The sequence below is a fragment of the Poecilia reticulata genome, chromosome 14 (assembly GCF_904066995.2).
Source record: "Poecilia reticulata chromosome 14, P_reticulata-male-v2, whole genome shotgun sequence".
NCBI lineage: Eukaryota > Metazoa > Chordata > Actinopteri > Cyprinodontiformes > Poeciliidae > Poecilia > Poecilia reticulata.
The window spans coordinates 29594135-29621554 of record NC_088843.1 but is presented as its reverse complement, the minus strand read 5'-3'; the positions used below and the strand labels follow the sequence as shown (position 1 = coordinate 29621554).

General features: G+C 39.0%; 1 protein-coding gene and 1 long non-coding RNA gene across 3 annotated transcripts in view; one reads left to right on the top strand and one right to left on the bottom strand.

Moving 5' to 3' along the window:
• Positions 1-1694: 1694 nt before the first annotated feature.
• The window catches only part of st6gal1 (ST6 beta-galactosamide alpha-2,6-sialyltranferase 1), a 36352-nt gene continuing 10626 nt past the window's right edge, over positions 1695-27420 (bottom strand). For both annotated transcript variants that reach the window (XM_008428697.3, XM_017308612.2), the window contains 7 exons: positions 18812-19018; positions 18233-18601; positions 17883-18150; positions 14262-14359; positions 11980-12081; positions 11556-11730; positions 1695-7444 (listed from right to left, as the gene is read on the bottom strand). In XM_008428697.3, coding sequence (XP_008426919.1) covers positions 7179-7444; positions 11556-11730; positions 11980-12081; positions 14262-14359; positions 17883-18150; positions 18233-18601; positions 18812-19018 — 1485 coding nt within the window. In that variant the 3' untranslated portion in view covers positions 1695-7178. The remainder of the gene's footprint in view (positions 7445-11555; positions 11731-11979; positions 12082-14261; positions 14360-17882; positions 18151-18232; positions 18602-18811; positions 19019-27420) is intronic.
• LOC103476388 (uncharacterized) lies at positions 19014-21497 on the top strand. Its single transcript, XR_535456.3, has 2 exons — positions 19014-20722; positions 20985-21497. It is a non-coding gene; the product is annotated as an uncharacterized LOC103476388 (long non-coding RNA).

Here is a 27420-nt window from a genome sequence, read left to right as displayed (position 1 = left end):
GGCAATAATGCACCGTCCATGGGTCCCCTATGGGCCTGTTGTGTTGGGTTTTTTTGTTTCTTTTAATGGAACTATGTGTACTGTGTATAGTATAGTGAGGTGTTGTGTTTTTTGTGCTCACTTAGCCATTGCTAAAGAAGTTTGCTGTAAAAGAGACAATACTTAATAAAATTGACCTTTTTGAGCTTCACATCATCCTAAAATGTTATTCCCTCTTCAAAAGACGACACCTCACAGAGCACTCTACCCCTGTAACTCCCTCACTCAGCTCCTCCAGCCACAATTAGAAAACACCTGGTGGAGCTCATTATATATACTCAGTGCAATGCTGGTAAAAACTTTTTTAAAGGGTTAATAGAGCAGCGATGTTGTAATGACTTCATTAGGGGAGAGTTCCAGAAAGAGCAGATTTTAAACAGATAGAGGCCCAATTTCAAACATTAATTTACAAAGTCCAATTTTTTAAAAGTCATTTCTGATATATGCAGCTTTTTTTATAATAATTGGTGGAAACATAGTTGCTTGATTGTGCCCTAAAATGGCGCTACATGCCTGGAAAATACATAATACTGCCCCTAATATAACTATTGTTACAACTGAATTACACTTCATTTATTTTTCCATTCAAGTCTTTTATTTGGCAGGAGATATTTCTCCCTATCCTGAAAAAAAGAAAATGTGAAATACGTTTTCTTGTTAAATGTTCAGTTTTTCAACATTAAAGCTAAATCGGATTTAGCTTCTCTCTCTGTGCACCTGCATTTTTACTCCCCTCTTTTCTAGATTCTGGTTTTATGCTTCATGAATGTTTGGCCCACTTTTCTATTTCAGCTCAATTTATCTTTTGCTTGCTTCCCTCCTTTTGCAGCACCTTTAGTTTGGCTTTTGTTGGCAGAAGTATACTAAATTCTCCAGGTGTTGGAGGAGCAGCTTTTTTTGCCTTTATTTTTGACAATGACAATAAACTATTGAATCCTGAAAACCCATTTAGACCTGAAAGCAGTTGAGAGTGTTCTCGAGTTTAAAAGCAAACCTTTTCAGGCAGGTGTTTAAGTTCTGTTACTAACACTGTTTATACAAAAATTACTTCATGCTAAAAAAAAAAATAGAGAAAAAGAATAAAACCCAGCTCCAAGAAACAGTCCTATTTGGTGTCGATGTGAATAGATAAATCACTTACGCCCTCTTGTGGCATGAGTCCATAACATGGTAAATATGAAAATCTAATTAAAAAACATCCAAAAAGCTCCAAAATATTCTCGTTAGGTTGTCATTAAGATACTCATATCTTGCTCAAAACAAAAATCTCTGCTGGACCATCACAGAAGTGAAAGTTAACTTTGCAGAAGACATTGCTAACACCATCAATAATCATTGATGACTTTGTTGCCTCCTTTCCTTCCAGCTTCAGTTTTGTTGAAAGATGCTGGATACTCATTCATTTGACTACATCTATGTCCATCTGTCATGCCTCAGAACCTAAAGAATTGGACAGTGGTCAGCATTTGGCTTCTTGTTTGCACACAAAGGCTTGAAGCAGCAAGATTCTCATAGAAATTCTTGATCTATATCCATCAGCAGGTGAGTAGAATTTTTTCCTCAACTGGTTTAATGATATTCTGGCCTGCTGAGGGAGAACTATGTACATGCATTAATAATTACATGCTAGTAAAAATGTACAACTGAACTCAGGCTTTGTTTTCAAGCAGTCTATATTTACACTTCAGAAAAAAAAACAGATTCAGGTGCAGAAAATGACTTTTTGCAGATCTTTCATCAAAAACAGCAAAATGAGGTTAAAAATGTTTGTGACAGTGTTCTTCGATGCTAAACACAAATCAATCGTATTTTACATTTGACCTTGCACCTAAGTAGCAAGGGGACACAATGGAGGAAAAGCACACATAAAAAATACTTAAATATGTCCAACCAAGTCTCTGAGAAACTCAAAGTATGAAGTCAGAGCAGAATTGAATGTACATCGGTTAGTTAAAACAACAAAATCTTCTGACACATGCTAATTAAAGACATTAGTGCAACTGCATAGGAAATGTTTTTCAATTTAAACAACGAAAATAATCGATGTATTGGGTAAAAACAAAAAATAAAACAAAAAAATAAGCCAGCATTCTCTTAGCTTACATACATGCTATGATGTCCATGAAAAAAAAAAAACTACATAGCTTTTTTAAACGTAACATTTTGTTGCAGAAATCAGCAGTTTTGTAAACCAACAACAATGCAGCATGTGAATCAAACTGCAGTAGCAGCTACATGGCTGGGCAGAGTTCACTGGGGAGGGTTAGGGTTTGCTACGATCAATAGTGCATTCCAGTTGGACTCAAGTTATAAGTTATAAATACAGAAAAAGATCAACTGGAGTACTCTCTAAAGTCATACTACTAACTTGGACAGTTGGTGGTTAATCACCAGCGAAGTTGACTGCTTATATTCAACATAGCAGTATTTGCACTTTTGATGATCTGCAGGTAAATGTGTTTCTACATTGGTTAAATGGAAAAAATACAAGAAAATATATTGTATAATAGTTAGCAAAATCTCCCAGGTCTTTCATTTGTAACTGAAGGTGACAGTTATAATTCCCAGGTCCAATTATAAACTTCTGAGGTTAACGGTATGCACTCTATTTGCATGCTGTTCTTTTGCATTTGGAAAACCATTTATAGGCCATACATAGTGTCATTTATTAAACTTATACATGCTTATACTGATGACACCCGAATTTTATGGGAGAGGCCCAGACTGTTGATTGAATCAACACGAAGTAGGTGAAATAAACAAAGGGACCACAAAGCAAATGTGATCAATAAATATTATTTCTAATTTAACTTATTTTTTCATTTTAACACATGTAGCATTAAATGAAATGCAGACTCGTAACCTGACCTGTTAGGAACCACTGTGCTACAGGGTCTGAATATAAAAGATGGCACATCAGTGATGGGGGTCCTACGTTCATGTTTGTACAACAGCATGAAAAGTTATAAATAAGGAAGTTATGGCCAGCTGCATGGTCTGATATGATACTTTAAATTAGCAGCACAGTTAATCTGTTTAATATAATACAGGAAAGAAATTAAATATCAGCCAGACTCAACAGATCTTTACCACTGTTACTTTTAATCTCCTTAGTCCAATAATGATGGACTCTTTATTAAAGGAAAACCATTTCCAGCCATACTTTTATTGGTTTCTATTCATAATATGGTGGTTGACCCACCATCTTGTTTCTACTAAGTAACAAAAGAATCATCAGTGGTTGATTCAGTGGTTGAAAAAGCATCTCATAGTGCTTTTTGAAGCACTATGAGATGTACCAGTCAGATTCTGGTGAAAGTTTTGGGGGGCGGGTTTCAAGGACTCCAGTGAAAAACTCAGTCATTTTGTATTTCAGTGTAAAACTCATCTGTACCAGAGATATGTAAAGATGTATTTTTAGGATAAAATGGCAGTTACACAAAAAATGGCTACTTTCTCAGAAGAATTGTGTGCTTGCCTTGAGTTTGAGCCTCACTTTGCACTCTGGTTAAGTAGACATGCTGTTTAAAGTTCAAGGAGCTCCACGCAGGTTTTTACTGTCAGTTTCCATGGCAACAAGAAAACAATGAGCTGCATTAGCTGCCATGCTGTTACATAAATGGTTTGTTCTTTCTCTTGTAACAAAGCAACTTCCGAGAAAAGTTTTACACATTCCACATGCATACACAGTAGGTGAAAGTACAACTGGGTGGCTCTTCACTGTAAAAAATAGCCATGCATAGGTTAACAGAAGTTTTAGTTTCCAGCGAAAAGCTGCAATAGTTATTGTGATTTCTACAAACAAAAGCAGAGGCATTCTGTGAATGCACACACATGCACAAAAAAGTGTGAACAACATATTTGCTAAATGCTTAGGAATACATCTGAGACAGAAACCTGGACAGTTTAAACTGCTCTACAGTTAAGGGTCAGACATTTTTAGATCTTGTTCCCGTGCTGTAAATGCAACACTCCACTGTTCTTTTCACTAAAGGAGTGGGAACTTTCACATTTACACACCATCACAGCTTCATCTCTAGGCAGTCTAATAAGCTTACAAATGATGAAACTGTGACCTTAAACTCACAATTCGCTGTGCCAATCAGTGCTGGCTTACTGGCTAAAATGATCTTAAAGAATGTATAAAATACTAATCCAATTTTTATGAAAAGCTAAACTTACTATGGCTGTAGTAAGCTTAAAGAAAGCAAGCAGGAAGCCTGAACATCTGCAGACATCCAAAAGTCTATTCAGCATTAAATAAAATCTTGTGTTATTTAGAGCCATTGTTTGGCTTTTAACTTAATTTTTTTATACCATCATTGTAATACACTTTGTATGCATAAATGAAATTCGTGCATTTTCTGTAAAACAACCCTTTTTGAAACTTAAACTCCCTTTTTCTTTGAATAGCCAAGAACCAGCTACTTTCCTCCCTGGTATTCTAGCAGCTATATAAGCTGCTAGAATACCAGGGCTGTAGAACTGGTACATTTGAAATGTATATAAACATGCATTGTGCAGGACTCTTCCTTCCTGACCAGTCTCTCAACCTCATACTCCATGTTTAGACAACAAATGTATCCCAAGAAACAAAGAGATTGATGCCACAAGAGATTTGTGTAGTAAGATATTTTGGGGTGTAGCTGCTGTATGTTCTGGATGCTACCATGACGCAGATAAAGATGCTATTTTAGTATAACTTAAGTTTGGTCTTTTACCAGTCATTAGATGGTTGTGTTGGATAGAGCAGTGTGAACACTGTGCATTTACTGCAGAAAGTAGAGATCTGCATGCTCTGCACTTCCCCCTGGATTAGTGGTCTTATCTGGGCAGGAGCACACACACATCTGAGTTCTGGGCAGGAGCACACACACATCTGAGTTCTGGGCAGGAGCACACACACATCTGAGTTCTGGGCAGGAGCACACACACATCTGAGTTCTGGGCAGGAGCACACACACATCTGAGTTGTGCACCAAGTCGATTGTGCTAGTTGAAAGTTGAAAGTTAGTTTTTTGCCATTCATTTTACTGCAAAACATAATTGTCTCACTGTCCAATATAAGTAAGATAGTAAGTGCATTATATGAACTCATAAGACAGTGGAGGGGGTCCTAAAGCAGAAGGTACCATTGACAGTCTGGGATTCCAAGAACAGAAGCATCTTTCTGAGATCCACAGGTTTTTTTCTAAATTGCTTTTTTGGAGACTGTATGCCAACATCACTTAGGTGTTAAAACAGCTTTAAGACTAAAGCCATTAAAAATCCAGCTAGACTCAAACTTAGCTTTTGTTAAATTAGTTTCAATTGTTTACCAATTTTTTTGAAATCAAGTATTTTTAATACTTAGTGATTTTTACCTTTTCCAATTGAACAATGATTCATCACATCACCTAAAAATATGTAATTTACATCAGTCATTCAGCTTTACATTGGTTATTCGGATTTATGTTGATAGTTAGGGGTTAGGCAAAACGGAATGTGGCAATTTTTCTACGTGCTCTTAAAGGGGCAGTATTGTGTTTCATAGCCAGACATGATCATTTTGTAGCACATTTGAGTAATTGTTGACTTTAGTTCAGTCGTTATAACAATGCTGTATATATCAAATATGATTTAAAATAAATTTCAGTTTGTAATTTAATTCCTTGAAATTGGGCCTCAGTCTCTACAAACTGCTGCTCTGACACGCTGCTTTCAGGAAGAAGGAACCCTGCTCCTCTATCAAGCCTTTAACAGCATTTTTACAGGCATTGCACTAAGAAGTAGCTTGTATAATGGTGCAGTTCCACCAGGTGCTTTAAAGTTGCTGCTGGCTAGTCTGAAGGAGTCACAGGGGAGGGCTGCTCTGAGGCGGGAGCTGGGAAACTGGAACCTCTTCCTCAGCCCACCCAAGCATTTTGCACAGCTGAATAGTTGTCAAGGCAGATTCAAGGATTTCTCAAACATGCATGGAAAAAAAAATAAATCAAAGCAAAACTAACCTCTATTCTGAGGGCAATAGGATTTTTCAGTGTCAGAACTTCAGAGATAATGAACTTTTATTTGCAGTCATTTAACAGGCCACATTCTACATCTGTCACCTCAACAGTGGGGCTTCCTGAGCCTTGGCAAGAAGGGCAGCTAAACTCCCCAAACAATAATGCCCAAGAGATAAATGAGCAATGAAACAAAAATAAACCTCAAGACAGTTACATGTAAATGTGTAAAATGAGCCGAGTGATGGCACCCAGTCAGATGCTGGCAGTGGAGAACTTAGCCTTTTTTAACTTCAGAAATTCTCAAATTAACCGGAAAACAAAAATTAGTCCTTTCATTTTAAACAACAGCAACTGAAACAGAAGCAATCTGAAAGGTCAGATACAACTATTATAATTTTATAGGTACAAACAGAACCTGGAAGTTTATATTTACGTGTAGCATTTTGTTTAGGAGACAAGTCATATTTCAGTTTTATCCTAAATTGATCTATTTTCCATTAAGGTTTATGTTTGATAGAAAATAAGCAACTTCAGAGAAAAGAGGGTCAGGTAGGTACAGGAAATGAACTTCTAGCTGAAAGCGACAGAGTCGAATGAAGACTATCCTGTTAATTTCTGAGAATGTTTTAACCCAGGTTAGTCAAAAACCTATTAAAAAATAGAAACTTAACCAGGTTGAGCTTAGAGGATCAAGTTTGATTTTTGTTATACATGTCCCTTTGCTTCTTTGGAGTTAGGTTTTATGTTCTCCATAAAAATGGACTTATTACAAGGTATATCATTTTAGTTTTTAAGACACAGAGTCCAATGATTTTACAGACAAAATTCCTGTTTTTAGAGTGAAAGAATTTGCAATTACCTTTTAAAATCGTTTGATATCTCTGTATGTTTAGCTGATGTTTCTTAGTACTATAAAGAATTACAATTTTTTGTAAATCAGCAGTAAGGAACGTGCAGAGGTTTAGGTTTTGATTGTATATAATTCTTAGTTTGGAGCAGCTTACCTACATATAAGTGCTAGTGCCAGTTTTTGTCATTTCACGCCAGTGTTTTCTGCGGGATCGTCATTTAACATCAACATAGGGCACTCTTTAAAGAAAAGCATCAGATATGAGGTTGACATGCGTCCATCCTCACTCGTCATGCACGTTTCAGTCAGTGCTCCTGCACCACTTCCACTGTGCAGTTCATGGCACTGAACCCAGGCAGCGTGACGCGCCCATGGTTGTAGATGTCCTGATCAGAGCCCTGGTTCATGCGCTTGACCAGGTTCTTCTCGTACAGCAGCGGGTGGTAAGCCCCGAATGTGCAGGCGGCGTCATAGAAACGCTGATAGTAGTGGCAGAGTGGCGTCTTTCGGCGAGACGGCAGAAACTCATAGACATGCACCACCTCACACAGTGACATCATCAGGATGGTGCCTGCACAGACAAAAGGAGATTTCTATTACAACTTGAGAAAATGTACATCAAAAGTGGCGCAAGGATGGGTCAAAGGGGCTTAGGTGACAAAGGTGTTTGTGAGGGATGAAATGCTGATCACTGTAGTGCTGATTTGACTTCCAACTTTCCCAAATCTCAAGCCAATAGAGCTTCAACAAATTTGATCCACAGTAGATGCACCTCACATCTCCAGGTCATGTTGGTCCATAACAGCTTAACGTGATGATTGATTGGTAAATGTTTATAACGCAAGCAAATGTGACCAAAATCAGATTTTTGTTTTTTGCTCAAAGGCAACTTCCGACCTTTTCACCCCATGAGACATGCATCGTAGTTCTGCACCAGAAGAAGCCAGACCAGAAGTAAACAGTAGCAGTTGTAAAATTATTAATGAGGTCTGTTCAACTGAGGTGCATGACATGACAATGTCACCACTCTGGGTTCTGACTACACATCCCAACAGACCTCTTTACAGAAGATGCTCCTCAAAACACCAAGGCCATTAGTTGTGCTCTTTTTATTAGTTTCCCTCATCAATTCTGTTGGCTCCCATATATATATATATATATATATATATATATATATATATATATATATATATATATATATATATATATATAACAGAAACCAATGAGCTGATATACAACTCAGCATCAGTGATCCTTGAGATGCTTGGTTATAAGAGCAACCATGAGACCCAATACCCACCATGGAAAAGACGGTTAGAGGCTAAGATCAAGATAACAAGGAGGGAAGTGAGTCAACTGTCAGAGCTCCAAAGGGGTGCAATGAAAAGATCAGTACCCAAAAAGTACAGCCAGATGCCCATACCTGAAGCACTCGAAACTGCCAAACAAAGGCTCCAAGCCATGGCCAGCCGCCTAAAGAGATACACGAGAGAGAATGAAGCCAGGAGGATTAACCGGCTCTTCTCCACCCAACCAGCTAAAGTGTACTCTCAATGGCAGGGTAATAACAACAGAGCAGACCCACCCAGGCTGGAGACTGAACAATACTGGAAAGGCATATGGGAAAGGGAGGCGTCCCACAACAGCAATGCACAGTGGCTAACCTCTCTACGAGAGGACCACAGCAACCTCCCTGAACAACCCCGGTAACCATCACTGTGGCAGATGTCCAAGACAGAGTCTCGGGTATGAAAAACTGGACAGCACCAGGACCTGACATGATCCATGCCTACTGGCTGAAGAAACTCACTGCCCTCCATGAGCGACTGGCAGCTCAACTGAACCAGCTGCTACAAAATGGGACTCACCCTGAATGGTTAACTGAAGGGCGCACAATCCTGATACAGAAGGATCCTCAAAGGGTTCAGTCCCATCCAACTATCGGCCAATAACCTGTCTCTCTACAACATGGAAGCTCATGTAGGGCATCATAGCGGCTAAGATAAGCGGACACATGGATAAATACATGAGCAAGGCACAGAAGGGCATCAGCATAAATAGCAGAGGAGCCAAACACCAACTCCTTGTAGACCACACAGTCACCCGAGACTGCAAAACCCGACACACCAACCTGTGTACCGCTTGGATTGATTACAAGAAAGCCTATGACTCAATGCCACACACTTGGATCATTGAATGCTTAGAGATGTACAACATCAGTAGGACTCTAAGAGCCTTCATTGCAAACTCGATGGGGCTGTGGAAAACCACCCTTGAAGCCAACTGCAAACCACTTGTCCATCAAATGTGGCCTATACCAAGGAGATGCTCTGTCCCCACTGCATAGGCCTGAACCCTCTCAGCCAAATCATCAACAAGACTGGCTACGGATACCGACTCAAGAATGGGGCTAGTGAGTGTGAGAGCCACTGTCTAGGATGAAACATCCAAGATCCATAAATACATCAAGGACAAAGCCTCAACAGACGATGTGCTCAGCGAATGTCTCAGGCAATGGGGAACAGAAGACAAGGTGCTGGAAGTACCATCATGGGAGGACAAGCCCCTACATGGGATGTACCACCAACAAATAACTGAAGTGGCTGATGTCAGGAAAACCTACCAATGGCTGGAGAAAGCTGGACTCAAGGACAGCACAGAGGCTCTCATCCTGGCCGCCCAGGAACAGGCCCTAAACACCAGAGCAATAGTGTCTCAGATCTACCACACCAGACAAGACCCAAGGTGTAGGTTGTGCAAGGAGGCCCCTGAGACAGTCCAGCACATAACAGCAGGGTGCAAGATGCTGGCAGGGAAAGCGTACATGGAACGACATAACCAAGTGGCGGGCATAGTGTACAGGAACATCTGTGCAGAATATGGACTGGAAGCCCCGAGATCAAAGTGGGGAACATCCCCAAAGGTGGTGGAGAATGACCGAGCTAAGATCCTGTGGGACTTCCAGATCCAGACAGACAAGATGGTGATGGAGAACCAACCGGACATTGTGGTGGTGGATAAAGAACAGAGGAAAGCCGTTGTGGTGGATGTAGCAATACCAAGTGACTACAACATCAGGAAAAAGGAGCATGAGAAATTGGAGAAGTACCAGGGCCTCAGGGAGGAACTGGAAAAGACCTGGAAGGTGAAGACCACAGTGGTGCCTGTGGTCATCGGGGCCCTCGGGGCAGTCACCCCCAAACTGGAGCAGTGGCTCAAACAGATCCCAGGAACAACATCAGACATCTCAGTCCAGAAATGTGCAGTTCTAGGCACAGCCAAGATACTGCGCAGAACCCTCAAGCTCCCAGGCCTCTGGTAGAGGACCCGAGCTCAGAGGATGAAACAGACCACCAGCGGAGGGTGAGAAGGGATTTTTTTTTTATATATATATATATATTAGTAATCGAGTAATCTATAGATTTTTCTTACGATTAATCGAGTAATCGAATAAAAACAATTATGAAATAAAATATTGGTAAATCTTCCATAACACCAGTGTTACTATCGGATATCAACATCAGTCTATTTTTTCCACATTTGAGCTTCCCTACCAGTTACTGTTTTGTAGACCGGGGGAGCAACACGGGATATTTACGGCTCCTCCGTTCAGAAACTCATCTACCCGCCATGTTCCGCCCCTCGTTTGTTCAGACCGGGATGATATAAGTTTATTGTGCGGTTCGTCCGTAAAGCTGCTCTTACCCTGTAAGCATCAACCCTCAGCCGCCCGCCGTGTTCAGTCTCTCCGCTCACCTGTAGAAATCCTCCTCAGCTTCTTCCCGCCGTTCAACCAGCAGCTCCGGAGCAGAAAGGCTGCCGAACTCCCGGCATCGCGCCGGTCATTTTAAGGATGTTTATAGGTCCCACAAAAACGATGAAAACCCGGAATTATCACCAATCAGTAAAATCCCCGCGGGCCGAACCTGAAGATTGGACGTTATGCCGCTAACACGTAGCTTCCGTCAACAACTCAGAGGCGGAAGTCAGAGCTCCGCGCAACGCAAATAATGTTCCGGCTGAAACACGGTGCGCTAAATGATAAAACATAAATTAACGAAGCTTCGAGGCAGGTCAATTTTCCTCGAGGAATTTTAATAATCAAGGTACTCGAATCACTCAAGGAATCGTTTCAGCCCTAATATATATATTTATAAATAAAAATCACAGATTTTGGGGATCAAGACATGCTGTGTGAAAATAGCCTATGGTATCTAGTAGCAAAAAGTCCTTTTAGTTAAGAATGTAGTCATAGTTTATTACAGTGTTTTAACACAGAACAATAACATCACCTTCCTAAAGGACTGAGGCCATTATTCATTATTTTAAGAAGTTGACAATTAGCATAACCACTGACCCATCACAACCAAACCAGAACTGAACTATTATGATTCCTGACCTTGTTTTTGCCCTTACACAAACTGCAAGAAATGAAACTAAATAGATTCCAGTATTGTTTGCTCGATAGTATCCAGTTTAATAATGTTACAAATATTGAAAAGGTATTGGCCCAGACTTAGACCATCAAAAATGGTCACTTTTAGAGCTGGAGATTCTGTTCCTATGTTGAGGTTTAATACCAAATTTATTTGTGGTGAGGAAGTTATTTTTGTCTAATATGTCAGAATCAAAGTGGACAGAATATAAGCAGGAAGTGGTGAGACAGCTGGCGGTTCCCATACCGAGCAGGCCAGAGGAGGGCGGGTTCTTCTGTATGGGTTCAGCCATGTTGTCCTGAATCCGCTGCCACAGCTGCCACTCGCAGCGAGGATGCAGGATGTAGAAGGGCTGCTGCGGATGAAGCCTCCTATATCTCTGATACTGATTGAAGATGGGATAGTCTGTGTGGTTGTACCACTGGAGGAGGGAGGAATAGCACATGGAGAAAAGCTTCAGATAGATTATGCCAGATTTTCTTATTCAAACCACTCCTTTTTATTCAAAATTTTGTTTATGCCAGCATGTGACACGTTTAATTTAAACTGTTAATCATGAAATAAACAAATAATAAAAAGTCAAACTGTCAGAAGAAACAACCACAGGCAGGTTGTCAATAAGGGTTAAATGAAAAGTAGAATGAAGAGGAAGCTGACAAAAAAAAATCACCTGACTGAGGTTGGAGGAAAAGGGGGCGGGGTCCCAGGCCACCAGAACACCTGAGCTGTACAGAGAACTGGACAGGAAGCGATGGTCATCAGATGCCATCACCTGAAAGACAAAAACGTTGGTAAAATCCTCTTCACTTCCTGCTGAGGGCAGATGCTTTTTCTACCACAAAATAAGTCAACTTGATTGCACTTTGCATAACAAACTTCACCTAAATGAGTAATAGCAGCATGTTGCAATATGACACTACAAACTACACTCAGACTTCCAAAGGAGTAAGAAAAGATTCACCTCTTTTCAGTTAAATTTTTTTTATAAAAACATCCACATACTACACTGAAAACAATTGTGAAATTAAATAAAAACATTAAAAAGTGAGGGATAAATCAGGAATTAAATATTTTTATTAAACTGGCTTATTTGGAGTGTTTTAAGATTTCATAACATTGTTAACCTCAATACTGACATTGTAGCATTTGTAGTTCTACAATTTACCTTTGTAGTTCTTGTTGCAACTACAAAGGTAAATTATTTCATTGGGATATATTTCATAGACCAACAGAAAGCATTTAATAGTTTTTTTTGTCGAAGGGCGACAATGTCAGTCTTCTTCTTTCCACTCCTTATGGAGCTACATGAGTTTCTCCTTTATCTCTAAACACTGTTATAAAAAGGAACTGGATGATTGGACAATGTCTTGTCTGTGCTTATATATATATATTTTTTTTTTTGTTCCTTTTTTACCCAGTAAGGAGTACAACATAAATTTTTCTTTTATATAGCTTGCAATCTCTGTCGACAATTTTTTTTTTTGGTTTATGCAAGTTTGTTTTATAATTACTCAGTTTTTAAAGAAAGGTTATTTGTGCAATTATCAAAATGTTCTTGTGGTTATTTTTGTTGTGCATTTACAATTTCTGTCCTTTCTCAAATACAAGTTGGCAAAAAACACTCAGCACAAATTGTGGGTCATGATTGTCAAACATTGTGACATATACATTTCTCATAAAACACCTTCAAGTTTGGTTGTAACTTGACAAAATGTTTAAGGTGTGCAACAAAAATAAATTAGAATTTCATTTCGAGTTCCTCTTTATTTAAGTCATCAGATGAAAAAGAAATCTGTTTCGGTTTACTATAATCTGTATGAAAAAAAATATTTTCTGTGATGAAAAAATAAATATTAAAGACAAAACAAATTGCTTTTGTGCTTTAGTGAACAAAACAGGAGATGCAAATATTTACATGCATGCAGAAACACATAACCCATATGCGTTTATATATAAAGTAATTCTTGCAGCTGTTTCACTGCAACCATAAACTTTTACGGTTTGATAAAATTCATGCACCAAGGCTTTTTCTTGTGTCAGCTAAAAATACTCAAGGCGAGATCATGTGTGCAGTTTAACACCCACCACGCAAACACCTACATGAGTCTCTTCAAACCCAAAAGTCTAAACGTTTGATAAAAACAACAGCAGCTCATTTCTGCTGTTAGGTTCACATTTTGTGCTCTTATGTTCAAAATGTTGGATCTTTTTTCTGATCAAGTAAACTGAGAAAATATCTGAATGCTCCTATAGGAACCAGTTAGAGTTGTGATATTATCTGACACCTTCTGTGACTAACATACAGAAAGAGGAACAATTAGGGCAACACTTTTGTTTTTGCAGATTACATTTTAGGAAAATAGGGATTTTATTGCTTCTTTTTTCAGGTAATTGTATGGCTGTGACTTTATGCCAGAGCATTAATATTTCCACAAACAAATACTGCGCTTGAAAAACAACCATTTGTAATACAATTTTTTAGGGCACCAATCATATAAAGAAATGTGATCTGTTTAACTAAATTGCACACATATTTTCACATGTATTAATACTCAAGAAGTGCATAAAATAATAAAATTAACAATCCAGACACTTTTGGGGTGTTTTAAATGTCAATTGAAATTTATCATGACAACTCTAAATTCTTTTAATAAATTTATCACGATAAATGAATCAATCAATTAAGGTGGAGTCTTTTACAGCTTCACCTTGCCTCATGACTCAAACAAAAATGATTTGCATTCAGTCTGCAGTTAATCTGAAACCGAAGATACAAAGGTAGAAACATGTCTGCATAAATATTTTGGCTGTGACCAGTTTTTGCATTGAGTGTGAATACATTCAGCTGCAGATGTTTTATGACTGAAAGTAATGAAGTGGTAAACATGGGCACATCTTCTGTGCCCATGTTTACCACCTGGGCATGGAAAAATCCACCATTTGGAGGTTTACCTGTGAGTTAATGAGACGAACGGTTGTTTTGGAGCCAACATCTTTCTCAAAGCCACTGGTTGGAGCGGCGTTGAACCGTAGCACCGCGTCATGAGTGTCTGGGGTTTAATCAAAACACACAGTTTCAGAGGAAGCAAACTTCAGGAGTTACTGATGCAACACATTCATTTTGTGTTCAGAAATAGCAAAAACAGGAACCACAATGTGGTTTCATGTCACACAATGTCTTGTGATTCTTCAGAAAGAGTCAACATGTAGCCATTTTGTCTGGACAAACATATTTATGCAGCTGGTTTGGATTTCACAGCTGCAGGTTCATGATTTCATACACAAGCAATGTTTTAAAATTAAATATATGCAACCTGTTAAGTTTGGAGGCAGATAACATTTATAATTATGTTAACATTTTAACAGAATTATAAAGGTAGCTTTTAGCTTGGACCAAAATGTTTTCCCATCAACATTTACTGGAGTGAAGGTCATTAACTTTGGGGTTATAATGATAAATTTGAGTTGTTTTTCATAGCACAACATAACCTATTGTGGATTTGATCTCAACACAAGGTCCAAATTTAAAAATGCAGGCAAATATATAATATACAATTTATATATTTAAGCAAGTTGTCCATACGGATTAATAAAGTTTTCAGAATAATGTGAATCAACTGGTTTCAGTCGGTCTTGATCATGTATGCTCTGGAAAAATGATTTTTTCCTCTGGGAAAGTTGATTTTAATGGGCGGTATTTTCCAAACAGAGTGATGTTTTATAGCACAATCAACTATGTTACCTGCAGTAATGAAAATGCTGTATATATCAAAAACAGCTTAAAAGACATTTGACTTTGCATCATAGCCATATCCGGCTCCTTGAAATTGGCCTCCGTCTCTTTAAGAACCTCCTACCCTTTCAGACCCTTTCAATTCAATAATACTTTATTAATAGAATTTAATTGTTGTAACTCATTAAAGATTCTTCAGAGTTATCGCAGATGAAATTCAAGGATTCTTAAAACATGCATGAAAGAATCAAAGCAATACTTTTGATGAGATAATAATATAACATAATATATACCTTAAAGTAGGTTTAGCATAACAGTCCCATTCTAAATTCACTTTAATGAAAACTGCAACAATGGTGATCATATAGTTTCTCGTTCAGATTCAATCCTTGGTGGTTTCTGAGTTGCTCAACAACACAAACTTTGTTCATCTGAGCAAAACTGTTTGGGCAGGGTGGTTTTAACTTTGACTCAACGGTTCATCAAATAAGTCAGGGGTCCCCAAACTTTTTCCTGTGAGGGCCACATCACTTTTTCCTTCTCTGCTGGGGGCCGGAGTCAGTTTGTAACAGAAAAAGTGAGACGATTGCAGGAGTGCCTAAATGTAAAAATATATTGTTTTCCAGAAAATGCAATCAAATAGCCCTCTCTGGGTTCTTCACAGAAAAAAATCCAGGAAGGATTATAGTCCGTATTTTCCCAACTATGATCCGCACTGGACTATAAACCACAACCCCAAAGTTGTTTTTTTTAAAACCAGTAAACATATATGGAAGCCCATTTCCGTCACTCTGTTAAAAAAATAAATAATAATTATCTCATTATTTTGAGATAATTTATTTTATTTTTTTAACAGAGTGGCGGAAACGGGCTTCCATACATCTAAGCCTCAGATATCTCTGCCGCTCCAGGTTTTCCACAACGATGCAGCAGCAGCAGAGGGGCTGACACCCAAAATGTGAGTCAATTAATATCACATTTATTATGGTTGAAAAAGAAAAAGTTGGCAAGATTTAACAGAACTGATTACGGTAGTTTCCGAACGGTAATGGTAACAGTAAAAGTGCTGATCCTTCATCTCTGCCACTAGCACGTGCTAAATCAGTCAGTGGTGCCAACCTGTTTATTACCGCGGACCGTCAAGACTTTTGTTTTGTTGCGGCCCGGGAGAGGGCCTGGGGGGACGTACAGTCAGATAAAGCTTCTGCATGTTGGTGTTCCCACTAAATACTGAATAATATGCCCTATTTGGGTTGTCTTGGCCTTTTTATCGCAGCCTGTGGGGTTTTCCCTGCCTGGGAACGAGAATACAACCTGCTGAATGTGACAGGTAGCCAATCAGAAAGCGCGGTGACGTCAGAACAGAGGGGAATCCTAAACAGCTGACATATCGCGCAACTGAGAGTCAGGTAGATATCGGAGATGATATGTGGAAATGTTTATTATTAAATCTAAAGGTCATTATTGTTTATTCAGTTAAAAATGTTAACTATGAAAAAACATTCACCTCCAAATCATAGTGCAGCAAATAGAGCGGCTGCTCCCGTCGTCTTTTATCCACTGCCTTTTCTTTTTGTTACGTCTTTTATCTCTTAAAATGACTCCACAAACTATCACTATTGTTTCTACATCGTCATCCGTGTTTGGTTATTCTAAATTCCTGTATGCTATGTTGGGGGTTTTACTGGATTATCCTCTGGAATCGGGATGTTCGTGACTGGAATCGGTTCGTGTTGCTCCTGCCTTGGACACACGAACCAATCGAACCTGTTGGACTTTTATCAGCTCTGTGGTCACAGAGGTTTGGAGAATCGGCCGACATTCTTAAATCTTTCCGTCTAAACCAGACTTAAGACTCACAAGCTCTACTCATCTCCTCTTAACCACTGCCCAAACGCTCTGACTCTGGTCGCTATGGTAACGTTTATATCTCCCTTCAAAATAAGATACAGATGCGCCACAAAAACGAACATTTTACTTTCGTAAAAATTTTAACTCACGATAATGACAAACGGAGCCCTGAGCTTGTTTCTCTGCAACCAGACGGTCCCATCTGGGAGTGATGAGAGACAATAACACCTGAAGTGTTGCTTATATCCACAGCCTGCTTGGTCTCTACGTGGCGAAGCAGCTTGAAGCTTCATTGCCTCATTATCAGCCGGTCGCCGCATGTTACGCAGAGCGGCTTGTAATGTGGGACTCACCTACCGGTCCAGGATAAATCCATTCTCCTGTCTCTTCTCTGGGCCTTTTCCCCTTTGCAAAGAAACTTTCCAAAGACATCTGATCTGTTTCTTACTCATTTTGCTGCTTGTGGGCTCAATGTTGGCGCGCAAGTAACCAGACTTCCAATGATTCACTTCCTGCTAAAGACCCCTCTGGTGGTTGAAGAAAAATCCACATATAAACGGCTTGTAGTTCGGAAAATACGGTATATGAAAAAAAAACTAAATGCTCTCTGGTATTGTTCAGGGGGCCGGACCAAATGTGGAGGCGGGCCGGATCCGGCCCGCGGGCCGTAGTTTGGGGACCCCTGAAATAAGACAAAAACTCAAAACATGCTTCAAGAATCCCAACAGAGACCAACTGGAAACCATGTCAATGTATACACTGGACATAATGTAGAGATTTTTCTCAGTAGGCTTTATAGGTCTGAATATTCAAGCCTTAGAAAATGGACCAGAACTCTACTCAGTGTAATTTTGTGGCTCAATAGTTTTAAATGCACTGGATTCTTTCTTCTTTCACCAGTGGAACACCTGGTTCAGCTGCTGCCTAGACATGTTGAGAATCCTGAATTCAGGTTAGAATTTTCATTTTGTTACAATGAGACAGCTCACCAATTTCCTTGCCTAGTCCAGAATTGCGGAGTGACCCTGCAGACGACACCACTGCACAGCTTTTGTATGGCCCGAGGTCAGAGGTCAGCTGTTGTGGTGGTAGCAGCAGGGGAGCCCGGGTCAACGCAGAGAAAGGCTGATGATCAGAAGTCAAAGTGGTGACCTCTACCCTCTCCTTGAGCTGGCAGAGCAGCTCCCTGCCGCTCAGTTTCGGCCGGTTGGAGGTGCCACCAGGTCCAGACACCTTTACGCCGTATTTATTCATCGCCTGGTAGAACGTCCACGAATTATTGCAAGCAATCGCAAAGAAATAAGTTTATTTGATGTGTGAAGAGGCAGCATTAACTCACCTGATAGTTCTGCACCACCTTCTTCAGCCTGTTTCCCAGCATGCTGCTGGACATCTCGTCATTCCACACATCTCCTAAAATCCCTTTAGACCCGAAGAACTCAGAGTCGCCCGATTTGCCGCTTAGCTCTCCTTTACGACGGCCTACAAATAGAGTCTCCAGTGCCCGTGTGAAAGGGCCTGGCAGCAGGTGAGAAAAAAAGCCTGAGGACTCTTTTGCTTTTGTTGCTCGTTTTGGTGGAGACTCCCAGTCCTCGTTGGTGCGGTTGGGTGAAGACAAGACGGGAATTGGGCGGTGAGGGTCACCTGCAATTATACCCGGGTGCTTCTGAGGGTCTGCGTAGATTGATTTTGCTCCCCCTCGCAGCACCTGAGCAGGTCACAGTAATGAGGACATACTTCAAGCATGTTTCTTTATTGTTCAGAGAAAATAAAGGTAGTTTATCTAATAATATCTCATTATTTGTATGTTTTTATCTGAGTTTTTATTAGTTTGTCCTGAATCAGTACAGCACACATGCTGTACTGACATGGAGACATGGAGCTTTAATATCAGCGAGAATGAAGAATGGAAACAAACCTTGATGACTGAGTGAGTACGAGGCTGAGCCCTGGTACGTGCCCTCACACCAAAGATGGCGTCTGTAACAGGCACACTGTTTTCAGCACACAGGGCATAAAGAAGAGCCATGGAGATGCAGAAGAAGGTCATGCAGATGGCTCCACGGCGAGCGCGACGCCTCAGACGCCACAGCAGGCTGACCCTGTCTATCGCTGCTCCGGGAATCTAAACAGCAAATATCACATAACAGAAAGTAAATTGCATGAAGACAAACTACATTTTTTTGGTAAGAGAATGTTTCATAAAAGATATGCCCATAAAAACAACAAAGAAATCTATTTTACATCACATTTGAATAACATCAACACTAACTGACAACATCTCTTGTTTTAGGTAATTCTTTCCCAATTCCAATTGTTCTAGAAAATGGTTATAAAGACTTTAGAGACTTCAAAAACAAAATTGAATCATTACATAAATAAAATTAATCTTGCAGTTTTGAATAACCATTAAAAATTGCAAATTGTGGCACAGGAGCTAGCTGAGGGGTGGGGAGAAGGCGCCACAGGGAAGCTAAAAAAATATACTGGGGAAGACAAAGGGGAGGAAACACCACGGAGCTGAAAATACTTCTAATACTAAAGAAACACTAAGACTAAAGAAAACCTGATAAACTGCAAGAGAAAAAGACCTGAGTGAAAAAATAAACAGAAACAAGGCTGATCTAACAATAAGAACTAAGGAACGTAGAGCTAGAGTAACTACAAGGACTAAACAAAGAAATAACCTAACTAGAATCACTAAAGAAAGATTGACATAGATTCAGTCAAAGTACTAACTAAACCTAAAGTGACAAAATAAGAAAACTAGAAACACCATGGGGGGAGCTAGAAGGACTTAAGAAATAACCCAACTAGGATGCTGAAGGAAGATGGAAGCAGACATAACAGAACTAAACCTAAAGTAACCAGATAAGAAATGCTTGAACCATTATGGGGGAAGCTACAAGGACTGACTAAGAAATAACTTAACTGGAACCACTAAAGGAAGGTATACACAGACATATAAGAATAATAGAGTAACTAAGAAACAAACACTATGAAGGACTGCAAATGAGGAAAGCAATAACAAGACAAGACAATTCTAACCACAATAAATAACCTCAAATAATAAAACTAAAATGACCATGAAGGGCTCACCTAAAGTGAACTGGTGCTAAAAAGATGAAGAGCAAAACCAAGCCCAAAAACAGAGTCCTGAAAAGTTCCAACTAACTTTTCATTTTGTTTTGCTTGATGGTTTATTGCTCAATAAGAAAACTGGTTTAAAATAAATAAATAAATAAATAAATAAATAAATAAATAAATCCATTTGAAAATGAAAACTTAAATGAATGTCTAAGAAACCTAAGAAATCCAGAAGCAAACATCAATTTTAAAGCTGAAGTGGAAAAGATAAAACATTCCAAATGCCTTAAATCTAAAGTATATTTTAAAAGCAACTCATTTGAGTGTTAAATGGAACTGGTCTTACTTTTAATACACAAAGCGTAAGTCTGACATGGAAATAAATGTAAGCATGCAAAGCAAGGTTTTATTTTCAGTAATTAACACATCAATAAAAACGGTTAACACTGCAGAAATGTCCAACAGCACATTTAACTGTATCACTAGAAGCTAGTTTTACCCACCTTGCTGTCAAGGTGGGTAATCAAGAATGATCATCGGACAGCAAAAACTGTAAATGACTTTATTGATAGGTTGCTAGGTGATCTATACAAACTTCCGACGGTAACTGACGGTTGGCTGTTTTGGACATAGTGCAGAGTGAGCGAGCGTAGAAGTTACAGTTGAGAGGAGATAACTAAGGAATAGTCCAATTAAGGTCCAGACAATCAATTAGTTAGCACTCGGTTGATGAGGGAACAAGGTGGGTGTTTTGATGAGTGAACTGTATTTATTGTGCATGATGTTTATGTGATGTCATGAAATGGTGTTAATATTTGATTAACTATCGAACAGTTGGGGCAGTTGGAAAACGTTTTGGTTCATTTGTAATATAGAAATGTTATAGTTAATTAAATACATGTATTGTAGGTTTCATGATATTGCATAAAGTAAGGTTTATAGGTTAAGGTAAAAGGTTAGAACCACTAAGAGTTCCTAATGGTATTTTATTTGTATGTTTGTAGCTCTTACGGTGTGTTCATGTACAAAGGCTGTTGAATAAAGAAACGTGAACCATCAGTTAAAGAGACCATCTTTTCAACCAGGACGCTACAAATACAGACACTGATAAACTGCCTTCTTTCTGCTCAGTTTCAATTCAGCGGCCCTCCTGATGTGATCTTCATGGTTTATTCACACTTGAGTAATCTTCAGCTGCCGTTGTATTGTAGTGACGGAACGCTAACCAACAGTTTCAACATGGCTGACCACAACAACAGTCTGCTTAATTCTGTTTTCCACCTGTCAGTCTAGTGAAAACAAATAAACAGCAATGGCTTTTTAGATAACATCTTAATGCATTATGAAATTTCAATGCTCCAAGGTACAAACCAAACAGAAAAAAAATACACTCAGCAACGTACTGACGAACAGCGTGAACAGCTTAACATATACAACTCTGCTGTCCGAAATTCAAGAAATGAATATTTTGCCAAAAATAATTAACAGTAAAAAAAATAATAAAGTTTTGTTTTCCACCATTGGTAATCTGATTAATCCTAAATTTACTGACTATTCACAGACTACAACCGACTCTCTTTGTGAACAGTTTGCAAATCACTTCAGAGGAAAGATTGAGTGAATTAGAGCTAGCATTTTATCTGAGCAAAATACTGGTTTTAAATCTACTGAATGTTTTTTACTGGACAATTTTGCTGTGGTTGATGCAAGAGATGCTCAGCAAAGTTTTTTCTCAAATCAAACCAACCACCTGCGTCTTGGACCCAATTCCCTCATTACTTTGTCTTTCATTTTATAGATGTTTTCAGCATGAAATTTTTAAGTATTGTAAATTGCTCTCTTCAGATGGGTGTCTTCACCATGTCCTTTAAAATGTCAGTGGTAAAGCCCCTTCTGAAGACGAGTAATCTGGATTGTAGTGTTTTTAATAATTACAAACCTGTATCCAGTTTAACATTTTTAAGTAAAATTTTAGAAAAGCTTGTTTTTATCCAATTACATAATTTTTTTAAATGACACTTGCGACCCGACAGAAAATGGATGGATGGATGGATGGATGGATGGATGGATGGATGGATGGATGGATGGATGGATGGATGGATGGATGGATGGATGGATGGATGGATGGATGGATGGATGGATGGATGGATGGATGGACACTTGCGTTTTAGAAAAGTATCAATCTGGTTTCAGGACAAACCACAGTACAGAGACAACCTGGGTCTGAGTGCCACCTTTGATAAAGTGGATCACCAAATTCTTTTAAACAGATTACAGCATATGGTGAAACGTCTAGTAAGCTTTCTGAGTCTTTTGCCATCTGCCATAAAAAGGAAGTAGTGATCAATGTTTGCGGAGGTAAACGTGGATGCTAACGGTGGAGCATATATTACGATTTTAAAGTTGTCCGACCTAAGCCAGCACATTAACAACTTAATCCTTACTATAGTCTGCCATGGTTGCTGTTTTACTTCCCACTTGCATGTATCAGGGCACAGAATAGGGACATTTGTTGAGTATCAATGATGTTAAGGTATGATGAATGCGACCTGGACGTTAAGTCACATTGAATCAGATATGTGTCGGATATCTAAGGGGCCTGGGTCACATTTGAAAAAAATCTGACCTATGTTGTTCAGACTGTCATGAAAAAAATCAGATACAAGTCAGATAAAAGGCAAAATAATTGGAATTGGGTCACTTCAAGCTGCAGTGTGAACACAACCTAACTGATGCAAAACAGTGTCAGAATATGTTTTGATTTGAATTTGGCTCATTTTTTGCTAATTATGTCGCCATGGTTACTCGAAATACCAATAAAAGTAATAGCATCCCTCACAGGATCAAGCCGCACATTTTGATATATGTATATTGTGGGGGTGCACACTGTGGTTTGGGTTGCACTAACGGTGAAAGGCAGGGGCACTTATTTGAGGTGAAGAATAATAGGTCTCTTTCATGCATTTCTATGCAATGTTATGGCCCTAATACGTAAAGAATAGAATAGAATAGACTTGATCCCCAAGGGGAAATTGCTTATTTGTTGAAAGACACTCCATCTCAGGTAACAAATAAAAAGTTTGTAAAATATATACATACCTAAGAGTCATAATTCAAAATGACTAGATATAACAAATAACAAATAAATAACAAGCAATCACATATATTAATAAATAACCATAAATGAGCGCAGAATTTATTTATTTTTTTAATCAATTAGCACAGACTTGGGCATTGTAAAGCCTAATGGCAACAGGCAGAAATGACTTTCTGTGGTGCACTTTGGCAAAATGAGTCTCTGGCTGAAGGGGCTTCTGTGTCCGGCCAGAACATCATGGATTGGATGAGACTCGTTGTAAAAGATGGCCTGCATCTTGGACAGGATTCTTCTGACACCACTGTCAAGAGAGTCCAGCTCCACTCCAACAACATTACTGGCCTTCCGGATCAGTTTGTTCAGTCTGTTGGTGTCCTCCACCTTCAGCCTTCTGCCCCAGCACACTAAAATAAATTCTTAGATAAACGGCAGATTTACTTAGTGCTTTGCTTCTATTTCTCTTTTTAAATTTATATTGTTTAAAGGTTCAGTCTGCATGCGAGCTACAGCGGAGTGGATGACGTCATAGGTCACCGTGGGGTCAGCAGAGGGAGGAATGTAAACAGTCACCACGACAACATGGAAATATTCACGGGGCAGGTAAAACGGACGAAGACCAACCGCCAGCAGTTCAATGTCCGGGCAGCAGATTATCTCCTTCACCGTTATATGCGCAGGATTACATTAATAAAGTTGTTTACTAGAACGGCAAGCCCGCCTCCTGTCCTCTTACCGCTCCCGGTGCAATCTCCATCAGCCCGAACAGTCGGTGTCCCTCGATGGTAACATTGGTATCAGGAATGTCCGGGTGCAGCCATGTCTCCATAAAACACATTAAACTACATTCCGGGTATTCCTTCTGGCTCCTGGACAGTGATCTTAATTCATCCATCTTGATAGCCATCGGTCTAACGTTGCCCATGGTAACAGAGGGGAGAAACGGCTTATAACTTCTCTTCTCCATAAGCCTGTTGTTTCTTCTTTTTTGCTCTTCTGCGCTGTTTGTTTCCTCCTCTGCAACCCCGATGTGTCCTTCTCCAGATCTCCTCGGGGATTTCAGTGGATCTGGACTCCATGTCGGCCGGTTTCAGCGCAATCAGCTGATCCCTGGTGTAAACAATGCGGCCAAGTTGTTGTGCCGGCAGAGTATAAAAAGTATCTCGACAACAAAGAAAAAAATTATGACTTTCTTAGTCAACATCGTTGAAGATACTCTTCTGGCAAAAGTAAAATAATTAAAGTGGTGCAATAAAATAATCAAAAAATATTAAAAGTAGGAGTAACCGCAACAGGTTGCATACACGTTAGTGCATGCGCACTACACTTACTGGGGTATATGCCACGAGAGGTGGTGACGTATTTCCGTTTGAATTTATGCCACATAGATTGGTTCCGGGTCCTGCTTGCTCCTATTGATTTTACCCAAAGCTGCAAGATCTGTACCATGAAAAAGACGCAAAACTTCAAATATCTGTGAGCTACTGGTACAGCAACCGAGTTTTTCTGACACTGACTATACTGCCCTTCAATAATCATTAGATTTAGATAGAGAAGACGGGCACATCCGACTACCTGATGCAATAGTTCACTCTTCCCTTATGCTAGGGAACTGAGGTAGCAAGGGGTCAGTGGAGAGCACCGGAGTTGAGCCTTTTTTCATCCAGTGTCATCAATAGAAAGAGAAAAAGGCAGGAAGAAACGCAAAATTAAAATGAGGTTGATAATTTTCATTTATCATTTTATTAATTGATTTATTGTTTATTGCAACAAGTCACATGCCCAAACAAATACGACAAAGCCGACTCTGTCTCCCCCAAAAAACACTAGCACAGGCAGCACAACACACAAATAAACCTGAATAATAATTTCGGGCCAGTTTCATTTCAGGGCCGAAAACATAGAGATTCACCGATCCACTGTTCCCCCACTTTCAACACCAATATCTGAGGTTCCGTACGGGCTGATAGGTAAAACAGTGCTGAATTGACTGAAAATGTTTCTTTATTTGGATACATATAAAAATGTAGTGAATTACAAATTTATTTGATAACTCTGCACCACTACAGCACACTTATACACCAATAGCTTCACAAGCCTGATCAAATATGTAAAAACAACAACTTTAATTTGTTCAGTCAGTGCAAACAGGAGTATAACAGCCAATGTAAAAATAAAAAGAAACTGAAACTGGCAAAAGCAATAGGATGACTATCTTGGTCAAATATGTAAAAATAAACTGTAACAAACCTTTTTTTTTAAATAGTTCAGAAAGTACAGCTGAAGGTAGAGCTGTTGCCTTGCAGCAAGAAGGTTCTGGGTTCAATTCCTGCCCTGGGGTCTTTCTGCATGGAGTTTGCATGGTTCTCCCTGGTATTTTCGTTCATGTTGGGTGTAGGCAGTTAGCTCTTGTTACCACCAGTGCAAATCTTCCTCTGGAGTTTAATGGCGGCTGCTTGACCGACTATGAAAGCTCATTACTGCCACCAACTGAAAGTTGAAAGAAATACATTCTAAAAGTTATTTTTTCAAAAGTTACGTGACAGTATATTTTATTTTTATTATAATTAATTGCTAAAATGTTTTTAGATGTATATATGTTTATTTACTCAATTCTACTTTGAGCTGTCTCCTTTTTAGTTTATACAGAATATGATTCATAATCTGTGAGTTATATTTAGTGCTCAACTAACAAAACTTTTAAAAAAAGAATACAAATGTTTATACTCTATCAGAAGGTATCACAAACTTTCAACCATTTTGTTCTTCAATTTAAACTTGAGAGTTAAGCAACTGAATACTGAATAATCTGTAGTTTGTTAAGTCCAGTATTGTGATGTGGAATGACCACTACCACTCCAACATAGAATGACTCTGGGTCTTTAAAGCAATCAGTGAACATTAATATTAGTTTGAATATTATTCACAAAAATACTTTATGTACAATGAACCACTCTGGAACATGGTTGTTATTATTATCATTGATTAAGTTGTGCAATTCCTCCCATCACAAGATAAATCTTCAGATGGGAGGAATAGCAAAGTAAGATCACGTTTCCATCCATCCATCATGCGTAATCATTCATATTCTTCTTTTATATCATCAATTCAACCAAAACAAAGTTTTTCAGTACTCCTAACACACATGTAATATATATTTTAATGGATAAGATAGATTATTGTTTTAATATTCTTTCTCCAAACATACTTCTTTATGGTGAACAGAAGGTAAAAAGGGTTAGCTAAAGTCAAAAGGTGGTGCTCAACAGTTGATTTGCATTTGCATGGCTCCCAGCAACTTCATTTAAATACGAAAACCTCTGCTAGGCACGAGGGGGGGGGGGTGATGGGGGAACACGGACACACAGCGTTTTTCAACATTTTTGGCAGTGTTCTACCATTTTCCACTCTGACAAAAACCTCTTGCCGAAAGCCATCAATCTCCATGCGCACGGCAGAACTAGGTGTCAATAGCTGTTGAAAATCCCACTTTTCGTCCTGTGCAGGATGCCGGCCCTCGAGGACCGACTTTAGACACCCCTGTATTAGGGCATTAGGGCATGAATAGACATGTCTATTCACTGATACCTGATGTATAATTTTTTTCAATATTGGGACCAATACAGATATTAATATCGGATTGGTAGATCTCTATTAAAAAAATTATGAAAATGTGCTGAAACAGATGTCAATTTTGATATATTCTCCATAAATACATACATAATATATACATATAAACATGTAAAAACCCTCATTATTTGTCTGACATCCTGATTTAAAAAGAGGTTGATAACAGACCACCATGCCAACCTATTCAGAAGTTTCTTTTGCATGTTATTCCAGTGAAGGGTCAGTTTGAAAGTGGAAAATGTGGTTTATATGCTGTGCAGTATCCAAAGTCTCACAGGGAATCTTGCTGGCTTGTGGACAGCATTTAAAACAAGAAAGACTCGACTTGTTCCTCTTGGCTGTTCAACTCTATTCTCCGTTTCCGTGGTTACACTGTTGGTTCTTGGCTATACTACAAAGATTTGGTTAGCCACTCTTAGTCTCGTCTTTGACTGAGCTGCCTCATAATTAATTGTTTTCTATTCAGAACACTATTCACTGAAAACACAATCAGGCTACTGTTATAGCGACACCTCCCCATACAGACTCTCCAGTAATGCCCATTAGGGAGGGAACCATGGGACACAGGAACAACATGCTGAAGGTATTACATAACTCATCTGACCTGAAAACACCCTAAATGCCATGAGAGGTACTGAGGAAAATAAGTATAGAAAAAATAAAATAAAATCTTCCACAATTAATCAAACAACATGAAAATGTATTTGTTTATTGTG